At 44.2% G+C, this 16,900-nt stretch overlaps 1 protein-coding gene across 1 annotated transcript in view; it reads right to left on the bottom strand.

Annotated features, from left to right (window-relative positions):
* LOC124552612 (unconventional myosin-Ia) overlaps positions 1 to 16,900 on the bottom strand; it is a 730,641-nt gene that overhangs the window by 323,184 nt on the left and 390,557 nt on the right. The window contains exon 3 of the mRNA XM_047126936.1: positions 1,832 to 1,947. Coding sequence (XP_046982892.1) covers positions 1,832 to 1,947 — 116 coding nt within the window. The remainder of the gene's footprint in view (positions 1 to 1,831; positions 1,948 to 16,900) is intronic.

The raw sequence follows: 16,900 nt of genomic DNA, 5'->3' as shown, positions 1-16,900 counted from the left end.
GACACACCGGTGTCAATGTGTTCTTTTTTCCATTTCCAGGAGTGTATAATAAAAAATGGGGGATCGTATTTTTAAAAAATGCAGTTGATATCCATTTGACCTGTGGCAGCGCCATATAGCGAGTCAATCATAGCGCCATCTGGTTTCTCCCTTCAAGCTAGACGAGTTTCGTTCTTTGTAGTTTTTTCGTTTGACGCTTATTTTGTGAGATATTTTGACCGGTCACTATCAATGGACCACCCTGTAGTGACGGATCTCGTTTTGCCCAGTGTAGTGCAGCAACTCGACGTAGCATTGACTCCACAAGTCGTTCAAGTCCCCAGCCGAAACACTGAGCCACTCTACCTGTGTGGTGACGATGAGGTTCCATACTCCGAGGAGCGTAGGGGACGATGCGGGAGACCAGCACCGCTGTACTAGGCAAGGTCCTAGTGGAGGTGGTTTGCCATCGCCTTCCTCCGTCCGTAATGGGGATGAATAATGATGATGATGAAGACGACACAACAACACCCAGTCATCTCGAGGCAGGAAATATCCCTGACCCCGCCGGGAATCGAACCTGGGACCCCGTGCGCGGGAAGCGAGAAACGCTACCTGTATAGCAGACCAGAATTGCGAAAGAGTTGCCAGTGCAGGATTTTGCAGACGAAATGACCGCTCGATTATGTCCCAAGTCGGGCGATCTGCGTGACCAAATCATTCGCTCGAATTGTCTAGAATGTTTTTCAAACCAATCACGAACAATTGTGCCCGGTGATAAGGCTCAATTTCATCCATAACAGCTCCATCTTCCATTCCATGCAAACGCAGCCCAGCACAGTGCCCTGTTAATCAATATTCTGGGATATGGCAGGAATGATCATTTGAAACAAAAAAAGTCAAGTAAAGATGAGCTGTAAAACGCATACCTTAAGAGCTATGCGCAATTCTTGATCTTCGATACTGTGACACAAATCTCTTCTACTGCAAGCTCTTTTCTTTCCATATTTTGGGAAGTGGTAGTATGGAACAAAAAAAGAAAAAAGTCCAGTAAACTTGTGCTCTAAAATACATACCTTAAGAGCTATGGGCACTTGTTCATCTTCATTCCGTGGAAACACGACTCTTCTAATGAACAATTACTCGTAACTTTTAAGGTAAGCATTTTAGAGTACATTTTTTTTTCTTGTTTTGGTCCATACTACCACTGCCCAAAAACGTAGAAAGCAAAGAGCTTGCAGTGACGAGATTTGTTTCACAGCTCTTAAGGTATGCCTTTTACAGCACATGTTTGCTTGAGTTTTTTGTTTCGAATGATAATTCCAGTCATATCCCTCAATATTGACCACCACTTCTGAAACACCCTCTATGATAGGCAAATATTGTTAGCACACAGGAATGTTGTATTTAAGGCTTATCGGCTTACGATTAGATACTGCTACAGAATCTGAATTTGAAGTAACAATAAACAAGACTCAAGGTCAGGGGAAAGGGAGGAAAGGACAGAAAAAGTGGGGATAAGGTGGACAGAAAAATAGAAGGATATGGATAGAGAGGTGGGGGAGAAGATAGAGAGAGAGGGGAAGGAAGAGGAGATGGATATAGACAGGAGGGAGAAGGACATCAGAACGTTTATCCAATGTACATATAGGAAAGGCACGCTTTCTCTTTTCTTTCTTTTCCATTTGACCAGATAGAGACATAGAAACGTGTGGCTGGAAACAGCTAGTGCATAATAAAAATAACAAAGAAAGCGTATATGTCCGACGCTAGTCGACCTTTCCCTACAAGCGTCAGTGTGACAGTGAGGAAATGTTAACAGCTAGGTGGAGGAGTTGGGTGACAGACTTACACGTGCGGCGGCAGCTGGTGGGGTCCGTGGCAGAGGTACGCCCTGGCCACGTCTGGAGAGTAGAGCGCCAGCTTCTTGTACGGGTTCACCGACACCAGCACGTTACCGATGTACGTCTGCAAGACACACACACACAGCAGGGTCACAAAATGATTTTCCAAATTTTGTAGCGTACACATAGACCGGAAAGTACAGTGATACATCACGAAAACCTTCAGTGACAGCTGCAAAACTGTTGTACTGTTTCAATAAAATCATGTTGTTGTTGTTGTTGTTGTTTTCAGTTTGAAGACTGGTCTGACGCAGGTGCACGCCTTTTCATCTCCCAGTAACTACTCCACCCTACAACCATTTGAAAAATGGTCAAATGTGTGTGAAGTCTTATGGGACTTAGCTGCTAAGGTCATCAGTCCCTAAGCTTACACACTACTTAACCTAAATTATCCGAAGGACAAACACACACACCCATGCCCGAGGGAGGACTGGAAACTCCGCCGGGACCAGCCGCACAGTCCATGACTGCAGCGCCGGAGACCGCTCCGCTAATCCCGCGCACAACCATTTGAACCTACTTACTGTGTTCATCCCATGGTCTCCCCTACAACTTTTACTCGTGCGTTTTCCTCCATTACCAAATTAACAGTTATTTCATGCCGTAGGATGTGTCGCATCAGTTCATCCTTCTTTTACTCAAGTTGTGCAATAACAAGCTTACATTATGGAGATGCTTTGGAAACTCAAATGAGGATGCCTGGAGGGAAGGAGACGTCCTTTTCGAGGAATACTGTTGAGAACATTTCTCGCGGAAAAAAAAGACTTCGGTCTGGCTAAAATAATTTAAAAATGGATTAAAATCAACCTTGGCCACAATAAAACGTATATTTGCAAAGATTTCCGGTTTCGGTTACGATGTGTCTATCTTCGAGCAGTTGGCGTTCGTGGAGTCATAGCACCAGCTCAGTTCATTAATGTCAGAAACTGAGTCAGCCTTGATGCAAAACACCGTGTTACTTGAAACTTCCTGGCAGATTAAAACTGTGTGCCCGACCGAGACTCAACTCGGGACCTTTGCCTTTCGCGGGCAAGTGCTCTACCATCTGAGCTACCGAAGTACGACTCACGCCCGGTCCTCACAGCTTTAATTCTGCCAGTACCTCGTCTCCTACCTTCCAAACTTTACAGAAGCTCTCCTGCGAACCTGTTTACTTGTTTATTTCTTTATTATCGCAAACTCGTTTCGGCGCCAAATATCACCATCATAAGTGGTTTTTTATTTATTTTTAAATTTAAAACTCGTAGAAAATGGTATGGTTGTGTAGACACAGTAAAACATTACTACAAATCGTCTTTTGAAATATAATTTTATATTGATACTTTCATACTACATCATTTATTGTATGCTACAGCATGTTTTCAGCTATTATTGGCGCTGTTTGTGACATATTTTCTGTGCTTTTTTTCTGTTGTCGCATTTTTAACTGAGCGAATATCATTCCATCTGCGACCATGTGAGCGGTTGTTAGTAAACAAATACACAAAGGTGAAATTCGTTTGTCAACAGTATATACTTGGGATAGTGGAAGTGTTGTGGAAACCAGTTATTTTGGTGTGTTTTGTTTTTAGCTGTTGCTTAGCTATTCGTGTACTCACGTTCGTTGGATGAAGTGTGGCTGCTTTTTTTTTTTTTTTTTTTTTTTTTTTTTTTTTTTTTTTTTTTACACAGAAAAACTAAACTTTTGCACTTTGTTTCTGATCCGTTCATCGTCATCACCAACCATCATGGTATATGATAGTCTGAAGATGGCCACGTGCAGAGCGAAACCGGTAAACATTGCAAATATACATTTTATTGCTGTCAACACTGCTCTTAATCTATCTTTAAACTGTTGAGAATATTTAAAGCTGACTACAGAACGATTCTACCGCCGCCAACGGACATTTCGCGTAAGTACCGCATAGTCGGAATTACAGAATGGCAGGTCTGTCTTATAGCACATCTCTGACTAACACTAATTGATATGTCAGCGTAAGCAGAAGAAACTAACGATCAAAGCCCGAAACAATTTGTTGGACTGTTCAATTAACCAAAACAAATTCTCCAAGTATAACACCAACACAAAACAGTGATCCGTCTTCGAATCACAACTACATACAAGAATAAGATAGAAAACAACTGAAATAATTTCCTACTAGTCTCCGCCAGAGACTTCTCCAATATGTGGTGTCACCGCCAGACACCACACTTGCTAGGTGGTAGCCTTTAAATCGGCCGCGGTCCATTAGTATACGTCAGACCCGCGTGTCGCCACTGTCAGTGATTGCAGACCGAGCGCCACCACACGGCAGATCTAGTGAGACGTCCTAGCACTCGTCCCAGTTGTACAGCCGACTTTGCAAGGAAGGGTTCACTGACAAATACGCTCTCATTTGCCGAGACGATAGTTAGCATAGCCTTCAGCTACGTCATTTGGTACGACCTAGCAAGGCGCCATTACCAGTTTATATTGAGATTGTAAATCCTGTATCATCAAGAGCGATGCTCTCCAATTATGGCTTAAAGTTAAGTACTACACCAAATGCATCCGTTTTTCTAAGTTCTCAGATACTTTTCCTGTTCCAGACCTCACGCCAGTCTGCGTGAGCTTAAACGCGTGCATTTCGGCCTCCTCTAGCAACACGGTGTTGGCTCTTCTGCCAACACCTCACAATATACCAAGCCTAATACAGAGATCAGCGAGAAGATCCGAGCCGGGCTGCCGGAGCGGCAGCTATCCACGTCTGCTGGCGGTCGATGAACTGCCGATGTGCGGCCGAGAGCCGGCCTTTATGGCGCTCCGGCGGATGAGAAACTCGGAACAATTTTCCATCACGTGGTTTGACGTGTCAAAATAGTTCCGGGATCTGCAGCGACCTCTTCCTTATGTTTATGTGGGCCGGTGGTGGCCCCTGGTAGCCGCTGATGTCTTTGCTTTGTTGTTGTGGTTGTTGCTGTCGGTTGTGTAGTGCTTCGGTGTGCCTGCAAAGGCGGGCAACCCGCAGCTGTAGGCTGTCAGTTTGGTAGCCGATACTCTAGGCGCCGTGATGTCTGGTGGAGAAGGCCACAGCACTAACGCTCACTAACACTAATGATACACTACTGGCCATTAAAATTGCTACACGAAGAAGAAATGCAGATGATAAACGGGTATATTATACTAGAACTGACATGTGATTACATTTTCACGCAATTTGGGTGCATAGATCCTGAGAAATCAGTATCCAGAACAACCACCTCTGGCCGTAATAACGGCCTTGATACGCCTGGGCATTGAGTCAAACAGAGCTTGGATGGCGTTTACAGGTACAGCTGCCCATGCAGCTTCAAAACTATACCACAGTTCATCGAGAGTAGTGACTGGTGTATTTTGATGAGCCAGTTGCTCGGCCACCATTGACCACACGTTTTCAATTAGTGAGATATCTGGAGAATGTGCTGGCCAGGGCAGCAGTTGAACGTTTTCTGTATCCAGAAAGGCCTGTACAGGAACTGCAACATGCGGTAGTGCATTATCCTGCTGCAATATAGGGTTTCCAGGGATCGAATGAAAGCTAGAGCCACGGGTCGTAACACATCTGAAATGTATCGTCCACTGTTCAAAGTGCCGTCAATGCGAACAAGAGGTGACCGAGACGTGTAACCGATGGCACCCCATACCATCACGCTGTGTCATACGCCAGTATGGCGATGACGATGACGAATACACGCTTCCAATGTGTGTTCAACGCGATGACACCAAACACGGATGGAACTTGATGATGCTGTAAACAGAACCTGGATTCGTCCGAAAAGGTGACGTTTTGCCATTCGTGCACCCAGGTTCGTCGTCGAGTACACCATCGCAGGCGATCCTGTGTGTGATGCAGCGTGAAGGGTAACCGCAGCTACGGTCTCCGAGCTGATAGTCCATGCTGCTGCAAATGTCGTCGAACTGTTCGTGAAGATGGTTGCTATCTTGCAAACGTCCCCATCTGTTTACGCAGGGATCGAGACGTGGCTGCACAATCCGTTACAGCTATGCGGATAAGATGCCTGTCATCTCGAGTGTTAGTGATACGAGGGCGCTGGGATCCAGCACGGCGTTCCGTATTACCCTCCTAAACCCATCGATTCCATATTGTGCTTACAATCATTGGATCTCGACCAACGCGAGGAGCAATGTCGCGATACGATAAACCGCAATCGCGATAGGCTACAATCCGACCTTGATCAAAGTCGGAACGTGATGATGGTACCCATTTCTCCTCCTTGCACGAGGCATCACAACAACGTTTCACCAGGCAGTCGGTCAACTTCTATTTGTGTATGAGAAATCAGAAACTTTCCTCATGTCAGCACGTTGTAGGTGTCGCCACCGGCGCCAACCTTGTGTGAATGCTCTGGAAAGCTAATCATTTGCATATCACTGCATCTTCTTCCTGTCGGTTAAATTTCGCGTCTGTAGCACGTCATCTTCGTGGTGAAGCACTTTCAATGGCCAGTAGTGAAATTAAGAAAGCAAAAAAAGTCATTTGAGGAGGCAAATAACAAAACAAAATGGGAATGCGTCTCAGCTTGTTTTGCTACATGTCCTTAATAGCACCATAGCTGTGTCCTTTTATTGCCAGCTTCAATTTGGGGAATAACCAGAAGTCGGATGCAGCCAAATCCGGCGAATGCGGCGGGTGATGTAGGACTGTGATCCAATCGCTGGCCAAGTAGTCACGCGCAGTCTTCGCATTGTGGGATGACGCGTCGTCAGGGAGGAAGCTTCCTCTCGGTATTCTGGTCGATTTCGACGGATTCTCGGCCACAAACGCTAGAGGACTAAAAAAGCTTGTTGTTGCTTTACTGCTCCACTGCCATTTTCAGACGCGTGTTGGACACGTACTGTTACGTTCGAGGTCAGGATGCCTGCTGCAGCAATACTAGCGCTTTGACTTCATGTACAGCTGTTTTTCAAACTTCAAGGATCGTAACACCGCAACTCGCCACGAGATAGCACTGCAGTTTCGAATTTCGCACAAGCTGTACTAACGGAACTGGGACACACTGTGCATACAAACAGCTCACGACCATCTTTCACCCTCACTCTGAGAAAGGTCGAATGATTTGCAAGAGCGACATGAGAACATTGTACCGACAGACTGCTGGATAATAGTCCAGTGAATGCAGAACGGGTCTTCATGTGACTGATTCTGGACATCAGTGCAGCAAACACGAGTCCTTCCAGAAGGGCTATACCAAGAACAGATCCTAGAATTATCCGTCTTGATCCGAGGAATATGCAGATGGAAACAGCTGAGTTCTGGACAGAGTTTACAGGTAGGCTGTCCGCACTAACTATCGGGAACAGACTGCTAGAAACAGTTTCCAAGTGTCGCTTACCAACGACAACATACCGCAGACAGCATATACTTCCCTGGTGTAGAACAAGAGTCAACTGGGACATTGGGTAGCATCATGTGGTGTTCAGTGATAGTCTCGCTTCAGTGTGTGGCGGACACAACGACGCTGGGGTGTTCGTACAATATCTGGTGAATGGTTACAGGAAGCAGCGATTATCAAGGCTCTTGCCTTTTTAACTCCTGGGTTTATGGCGAGGGAAGCTAGTGGGTATTACAGCGACAGGCCTGTTTCTACCATTAGGCAACTCTAGGCGGCCATCTAGGGCAGAAAAACTTTAAGGGCGGCAACGCAAAAATTAATTTCAAATCGAACAGTGAAAAAACTGGGCAAATTAGGAGAGAAAACTGAGAAAGAGAAAAAATTTAAACACTGACTTTGACTCTGATTCTGTCTAACGAAAAAAAAAATCTTAAGCCAAAAAGGTGCTGCCGGCCGGTGTGGCCGAGCGGTTCTAGGCGCTTCAGTCTGGAACCGCGCGACCGCTACGGTCGCAGGTTCGAATCCTGCCTCGGACATTGATGTGTGTGATGTCCTTAGGTTAGTTAGGTTTAAGTAGTTCTAAGTTCTAGGGGACTGATGACCTTAGAGCCATTTGAGTTTTGAAAATGGCTCTGAGCACTATGGGACTTAACATCTAAGGTCATCAGTCCCCTAGAACTTAGAACTACTTAAACCTAACTAACCTAAGGACATCACACACACCTATTCGAAACTGCGGCCGTAGCGGTCGCGCGGTTCCAAACTGTAGCGCTTAGAACCGCTCGGCCACTCCGGCCGGCAGAGCCATTTTGAAACAAAAATTTACTGCACAGAAGAAGGAACATTGCAAGTCCAGTAACTTCGCTGAAAGAAACAATTTAATGAAAAAATGTACTTAATAAATGTTTTTTTAGTTGGGGTTTAATGACCACATTCAGGAACTCAATGGCCGATGAGTAGTCGCCCGTCATTAATTTAGGACCACGGACTCCACGGAAGTGAAAGAGCCAGTGCCTTTACACAAACACAACATCCATGCCTCAGCGAGATTCGAACCTGGACTCATCTCGGATGAATAGTCAAAAGCCAATCGCTTCGACCTCTGCGCCACTGGGGTGGCTAATAAATTTTGTACAACTCTCAATAGAAAATGCAAACCAGGCGTCATTTATTTGTTAAATTGCAGGAAAGTGTATGCTGACAAAGATGAGATTTATTCCTCATTCTAAAAATATTCCAGTTAAAAGAGAAACGAAATAACACCACGATTATGCATATGACGTAGTTTGATGCTTCGCCATGTCTCCCACCAGTTCAGCATAGTTTCTAAATTCAAGGAAATATTCATGCGCACCAGAAAATAGCTCCACACTTTTATTAGTCCGTTTCCTTGCAATTAAATGAAATAAATAATTGATACTAAATTTGGTTTCGCTAACATATTCATTTGGGTTTAGGAAATGTAAAGGCGCCAGAGAGGGAATTCTAACATTGCGGTTGGCAATTGGAAGCAAGACCGAAGGAAAATCAAGACACTTTCACAGGATTTGTCAACCTGGAAAAAGCATTTGCAAATGTAAAACGGTGCAATATGTTTGGAATTCTGAGGAAAATATGGGTAAGATATAGGAAAAGAAATAAAAATATGACATTTCAGTCTTTGATCGCTATTTTTTATTTTCAATGGCCGGTTTCAGGCTAGCTGCCCATCTTCAGATTTGTTAGATAAAGTTAAAAATACAATTAACAAGTGAGATATAGTTACTGATAGATCCATCTTAGTTTTAAACAAGAAATTTTGGAATGTATTAAATGCCAACATACCATATATTGCAGTTACAGAGTAAGCCGTCAGTACAGAACTCTTGGTTCGCTGTGATAACTAAAGTAATTTTTAATCTGTTAAAATTTATATCACAGTTTGGAGAAACCTGCTTGGTAAAAGTAAAAAGTGCCCTCTATCTGTAAGAATTGTATATATGTACTAAGATGTTATTGTTTCACCATACATGTTAATGGCGAATATACTTTTTAAAAATAAGACAATTTTTAAAGAAATAACACATGAAAATTTTTATACAGAAACTTAAAAATATAATTAAAACATATACATATTCTTTCGAAAATGTGCGTTTCCTCTTCTTTTTATTGATTGGTGGTGGAGAGGATTTCCCTACGTCGAAAGGTATACAGCGCCACGCCAAAAAAATTTTTAAATTAGTGTAAATTATTTCAGTTCATGGTCCACTCATAAAAGATTATTCATATGTTATTTCTTTAAAAATTGTCTTATTTTTAAAAAGTATATTCGCCATTAACATGTATGGTGAAAAAATAACATCTTATTATATATGTACAATTCTTACAGATAGAGGGCACTTTTTACTTTTACCAATCAGGTTTCTCCAAGCTGTGATGTAAGGTTTAAACAGATTACAAAAAAAATTACTTTAGTTATGACAGCCAACCAATAGTTCTGTACTAACAGCTTACGCTGTAACTGCAATATATGGTGTGTTGGCATTTAATACATTCCAAAATTTCTTTTTGTAAACTAACATAGTTCTATCAGTAACTGAATCTCTCTTGTTAATAGTATTTTTAACTTTATCTAACATATCTGAAAGTGGGCAACTAGCCTGAAACCGGTCACTGAAAATAAAAAAAAAATAGCGATCAAAGACTGAAATGCCACACTTTTATTTAAAGAACGATCGCGGCAATCCAAATAAGACAATCATGTCTAGTTTTGATAAATATAGGAAAAGACCGTTAATGTATACTGCTATGTATAAACAAGTTACTGTTTAACGTTGTTACCAAAATTCTCGGAAAATTCTTGACCGATTTACTTCAAATTTTTACATAGTACTAAAAAAAACAAAATAAAAGAAACCGATCATACGCACATAGGCTCAACATATTTTAAATATATATTTTATATGTGGTTCAGCTGCCCCTACCAATAGGTTTTATACAATGCCCAACACCTTTAAATACTACACGCAAGAGTTTCATATTCTCTCGTTCGCTATATGCGAACTACGAGGCTTGTTTTTTAAGTAAGTACCGTTTTGACACTAAAAAAAGACGCGCTAAGATATCTCAATAATTTTATTTTTACAAGAAAGCCTGTACCTTAATCTAGTTTTCCACATATTTCCGTCAATATTGAGGCACTTGTTATAACGTTGTACCAGTTTTTGAATACCCTCCTCATAGAAGTCTGTCGCCTGACTTGTTAACCACTGCATCACCACTGTTTCGACTTCGTCATCGTCTCGAAGACGCTGACCGCCCAGGTGTTTCTTCAACTGCAGGAACAGATGGTAGTCACTGGGCGCAAGATCGGGGCTGTACGGAGGATGAGCCAGAGTTTGCCATCGAAAAGATGTGGTGAGATATTTGGTCTGATTCGCCACATGCGGACGGGCATTGTCTTGCAGCAAAACGATGCCCTTGCTCAACTTCCATGGACTGATGCTTTGATTCTGATGTGACATAAGCCACCCATGTTTCATCGCCCGTAACAATTTGGTTTAAGAAAGCATCACCGTCGTTGTGGTGCCGCTCAAGGAAATTCAGTGCACTGTCTAAACATTTCGTTTTGTGCACATCCGTCAACATATTCGGTACCCAACGTGCGCACAATTTCTGGTAATTCAAGTGCTCGGTGAGAATGCCATACAAAACACTACGAGAAACATAGGAAAATCATCCCGCAAGGAGGAAATCGTAAAGCGTCTGTTTTGTGTCACCTTATTGTCCATTTCCTGCACCAAACTTTCATTAACGACCGAAGGACGCCCACTCCGTTGTTCATCATGCACATTTGTGCGGCCATCTTTAAATGCTCTCACCCACTTTCTTACCATTCCATTACTCATAATGTTTTCTCCGTAAACTGCACAGATCTCGCGATGAATATCGATCGCTTTTAGGCCTTTAGCACTAAGAAATCTTATAAGAGCCCGTACTTCACAGTCGGCGGGACTCACGATAATCGGAGGCATCTTAAACACTGACAAGGGAACCTCCCCCTCGCATCCCCCTCAGATTTAGTTATAAGTTGGCACAGTGGATAGGCCTTGAAAAACTGAACACAGATCAATCGAGAAAACAGGAAGAAGTTGTGTGGAACTATGAAAAAATAAGCAAAATATACAAACTGAGTAGTCCATGAGTAAGATAGGCAACATCAAGGATAATGCCAGCTCGGGAGCGCCGTGGTCCCGTGTTTAGCATGAGTATCTGCGGAACGAGAGGTCCTTGGTTCAAGTCTTCCCTCGAGTGAAAAGTTTAATTTTTTATTTTCAGACAGTTATCAAAGTTCAGGCACTCGCACATAATCAACTCGCTCTCCAAAATTACAGGACATGTTCAGATTTGCTTGGACATTTGCAGGATTTGACGGTCTACACACGGAAAAAATTGAAAACGTTAAAAACATATGTTTTGACAGAGCACAGGGAAAACTGTGCGACTGTGAAACTGTTGCATTCTTTTGTTGCAGTTTATGTGACAAACTCTTATGTTTTCATCACTTTTTTTGGGAGTGATTATCACATCCACAAGAAAACCTAAATCAGGAAAGCTAGAAGAATCTTTTTACCCATTCGCGAAGTGTACAAGTTAGGTGGGTCGACAACATGTTCCTGTCATGTGACGCACATGTCGTCACCAGTGTCGTATAGAATATATCAGACGTGTTTTCCTGTGGAGGAATCCGTTGACCTATGACCTTCCGATCAAATGTTTTCGGTTCCCATTAGAGAGGCACGTCCTTTCGTCTACTAATCGCACGGTTTTGCGGTGCGGTCGCAAAACACCGACACTAAACTTACTACAGTGAACACAGACGTCAATGAACGAACGGACATATCATAACTTTGCGAAAATAAAGAAAGTAAAATTTTCACTCGAGGGTGGACTTTAACCAAGCACCTCTCGTTCCGCATCTGCTCACGCTAACCACGGTACCACGGCGCTCCTGAGCTCACAGTATCCTTGATGTTGCCTATCTTGAGCGTAGACTACTCAGTTTGTATATTTTGCTTATTTTCTTCGTAGTTTCATACAACTTCTTCCTGTTTTCTCAATTGATCTGTGTTCAGTTTTTCAAGGCCTATCCACTGTGCCAACTTATAACTAAATGTGAGGGGAGTGCGACGGGGAGGTCCCCTTGTGAGTACACAACGTAAACAAGGAAGAATCAGACTGTCATGGCGTCAGTGCGTAGATTATGGTACAGGCTTTCATGTAAAAATAAAATCATTGAGATATCTTAGCACGTCTTTTTTTAAATTTCAAAACGGTACTTACTTAAAAACACGCCTCGTATTAGTCCTATGGAAAAAAGAACAAGACCTTTTTGTAGGAAATTTAATGTAGTTAAATTTTGTATTTGAATATGTTTTCGATTTCCGTCCCCTTCGGATTATTGCTTCGTGGTGCTTCTTTCTTTTTATCTTACAATGTGCTTTAATGAGACTGACAAGCCATGGAAGGCTACGTATTTAATCTGAAGAAAGTTGTGTGGCGTCGGTTTTTACCGATAACGACAACACGGTGCAGCAGGGGTCTCTCGGCTAGAAGAAGGCGGAAACGGAGCGCCTCGCAGCGGCGGCCATTCGTCAGGGAGAATTAAGCGGCGAGTTAACGAGCCAAGTTGGGGCAGCGAGCGTTTAAGCCCGGTGTAGCCCGCCTCGCACCTCCCGCGCGCCGAGGCTCGAAGCTAACTGTGTGACACCGCTGCCGCTCGCAACTTTGGAAACTGTTACCGCAGCTTACGCGGCATTACGAGCGCGCTCTGCTGTGCCTATGACAGGCGCAGAACCTGAGGAAGGAGGGGGAGAGGGGGGGGGGGTTCCACCACATGTGCCTCTTCAAACGACGCAGATTCACACACCCCCAAAAAGCTTCTAATACTCGGAGACCAAAGTAGCATGAAAACCAAACTTCTCGATAACAAAAACGACTATTAAAAATTAGAAGCTTGGCTAACGTCCCAAACCATTACGCTCACCTCCTTAATATCGCATTGGTCCACATGTGGAATGCAATGGAGGAGCAGTAACGCGAGCCTTAGGTTTGACAACTCCTTGGTAGCTTTGTACTGGGTTGTTAAAATTGTAGTGCAGCTACCTGCAGAGGTCCAGTATGAGCTGTAAATATCGTATGGCAGCGAAACTTGTTAGATATTCCAATACGTTAATGTGGAACTGATTTACGCTGAAAAAAAAATAGTTTCAATTTTTGTCATCAGGTGCAAACCTGGCGCCGTCAGCGTGAGAAACACAAAAGGAAATGATTCCATATACAAGGTGGTCCACTGATAGTGACCAGGCCAAATATCTCACGAAATAAGCATCAAACGAAAAAACTACAAAGAACGAAACTCGTCTAGCTTGAAGGGAGAAACCAGATGGCGCTATGGTTAGCCCGCTAGATGGCGCTGTCATAGGTCAAACGGATATCAACTGCGTTTTTTTAAATACGAACCCCCATTTTTAATTACATATTCGTGTAGTACATAAAGAAATATGAATGTTTCAGTTGGACCACTTTTTTCGCTTTGTGATAGATGGCGCTGTAATAGTCACACAAGTATAAGTACGTGGTATCACGTAACATTCCGCCAGTGCGGACGGTATTTGCTTCGTGATACATTACCCGTGTTAAAATGGACCGTTTACCCATCCACCACACGGATTCCTACACCTTTTTTCCCTCAGCTGGTGTGCCCCAAGGCTCCGTCCTCTGCCCCCTTCTGTACCTTTTGTATACGGCGGACAATGCCGCCGCCGTCACCCCCCGTCCACCTTCTCCAGTTTGCCGATGACACCGCCTTCCTTACCCTCGCCCCCACCCTGCAGCGCTCCCAACACCTTCTCCAATCCCATCTTGACCGGTTCGCCACTTGGTGCAACCAGTGGTTGATCAAGGTCAATCCTTCTAAGACCCAGGCGATCATTGTAGGCAAAACCACCCCTTCCTTCAGTCTCTTCGACTTCTATGTCACCATCTACGGCCGTCCTGTCGCCCTCACCCCCATCCTGAAGTAGCTTGGCGTCACCCTTGGCCGTCGCCTCTCCAGGACCCCCCCCCCCCCCCCCCCGACAATCCAAGCCAAGGCACGCTCCCGACTCCATCTCCTCAAGCTCCTTTCGGGCCGTACTTGGGGTCTGGACCCCTCCACCATCCTCCACACCTATAAATCCCTCATCCACCCTATCGTCTGCTACGCCCACCCTGCCTGGATCTTCGCCCCCCCCCCCCCCCCTTTTATAAATCCTTTCAAATCCTTGAACGCCATGCTCTCCACCTCGCCTATCACATCCGTCTCCCCTCCCGCACGCGGATCCTGTATGAACTTATTCCGTTCCCCCACCTCCTCCTTTTCCTCGAACGGATACGGATTCTCTACACCTTCCGTAAAGTAGATCCTCCTCACCCGCTTGTCTCTCCCATTCTATCCCGCCCCCGTCCGCTGCCGCACCTGTATTTCCACGTCCCACCTGCTCCCCCTCCCTGATGATGCCCTCCTCCCCTCCATGTACTCCTCCTATCAACTTTGATCCTCCTCTCACAGTTTTTGTGTTTTTTCCTCAGGGCACCCTCTCTCCCTTCTCTCCCTCCTCCCTTCCTCCCCCTGGGCTTCCCCTACCCCCATACCTTCATTCCTCCCCCCATCTCCTCTGCCATTGGCATCACCGCTCTCCCTTCTCCCTCCCCCCCACCTTTTTCCCCTCTTGGCAGGTCCCTGGACTCGCACACATTAAGTGGACATTCACGTACCGGAGATCATCGCCATCAGTTGTGTGTGTGTGTTGTCATGTTTGTGCTTCAGTGTTTTCACCGCCCTCGCTCCATTGTTCACGTGTCATCTCCACCGTCAGTGTCCCTGTTCAGTGCTACCAGTTTCTTTGGTTTTCTTCGTGTGTGAACGGCTTCGTGTTTTTTCGTTACCGTATCTACTGTTTTTTGTCCCCCCATTATGTTATTTTCATTCTGTGTCTCCATTGTTTTTTCTCTTGTAATACCTGTTGCTGAAGAGTGGCGTACTGTGCCACTGCCAGCCCACCTTATGTAAGGTGTGAAATGACAATACAGAAAAAAAGGACCATTTACCAACTGTGGAAAAGGTCGATATCGTGTTGATGTATGGCTATTGTGATCAAAATGCCCAATGGGCGTGTGCTATGTATGCTGCTCGGTATCCTAGACGACATCATTCAAGTGTCCGGACCGTTTGCCGGATAGCTACGTTATTTAAGGAAACAGGAAGTGTTCAGCCACATGTGTGACATCAACCACAACCTGAATCAAATGGTGATGCCCAAGTAGCTGTTTTAGCTGCTGTCGCGGCTAATCCGCACATCATTTGCAGACAAATTGCGCGACAATCGGGAATCTCAAAAACGTCGGTGTTGAGAATGCTACATCAACATCGATTGCACCCGTACCGTATTTCTATGCACCAGGAATTGCATGGCGACGAATTTGAACATCGTGTACAGTTCTGCCGCTGGGCACAAGCGAAAGTACGGGACAAATCACAGATTTTTTGCATGCATTCTATTTAGCGACAAAGCGTCGTTCACCAACAGCGGTAACGTAAACCGCCATAATATGCACTATTGGGTAAAGGAAAATTCACGATGGCTGCGACAAGTGGAACATCAGCGACCTTGGTGGGTTAATGTATGGTGCGGCATTATGGGAGGAAGGATAATTGGCTCTCATTTTATCGATGGCAATATAAATGGTACAATGTATGCTGATTTTCTACGTAATGTTCTACTGATGTTACTACAAGATGTTTCACTGCATGACAGAATGGCGATGTACTTCCAACATGATGGATGTCTGGCACATAGCTCGCGTGCAGTTGAAGCGGTATTGAATAGCATATTTCATGACAAGTGGATTGGTCGTCGAAGCACCATACCATGGCCCGCACGTTCACCAGATCTGACGTCCCCGGATTTCTTTCTGTGGACAAAGTTGAAGGATATTTGCTATCATCATCTACCGACAACGCCTGACAACATGCATCAGCGCATTGTCAACGCATGTGCAAAAATTACCGAAGGCGAACTACTCGCTGTTGAGAGGAATGTCGTTACACGTATTTCCAAATGCATTGGGGTTGACGGACATCATTTTGAGCATTTATTGCGTTAATGTGCTATTTACAGGTAATCACGCTGTAACAGCATGCGTTCTCAGAAATGATAAGTTCACAAAAGTACATGTATCACATTGGAAAAACCGAAATAAAATGTATAAACGTACCTACGTTCTGTATTTTACTTTAAAAAACCTACCTGTTACCAACTGTTCGTCTAAAATTGTGAGCCACATATTTGAGACTATTACAGCGCCATCTATCACAAAGCGAAAAATGTGGTCCAACTAAAACATTCATATTCCTTTACGTACTACACGAATATGCAATAAAAAATGGGGGTTCCTATTTATAAAAAAAACGCAGTTGATATCCGTTTGACCTATGGCAGCGCCGTCTAGTGGGCCAACCATAGCGCCATCTGGTTTCCCTTTTGAAGCTAGACAAGTTTCGTTGTTTGTAGTTTTTTCGTTTGACGCTTATTTCGTGAGATATTTGGCCCAGTTACGATCAGTGGACCACCCTGTATAATTAT

Source organism: Schistocerca americana, chromosome 10 (genome assembly GCF_021461395.2).
Source record: "Schistocerca americana isolate TAMUIC-IGC-003095 chromosome 10, iqSchAmer2.1, whole genome shotgun sequence".
Taxonomy (NCBI): Eukaryota; Metazoa; Arthropoda; class Insecta; order Orthoptera; family Acrididae; genus Schistocerca; species Schistocerca americana.
This window is presented reverse-complemented; position numbering and strand designations above follow the sequence as displayed.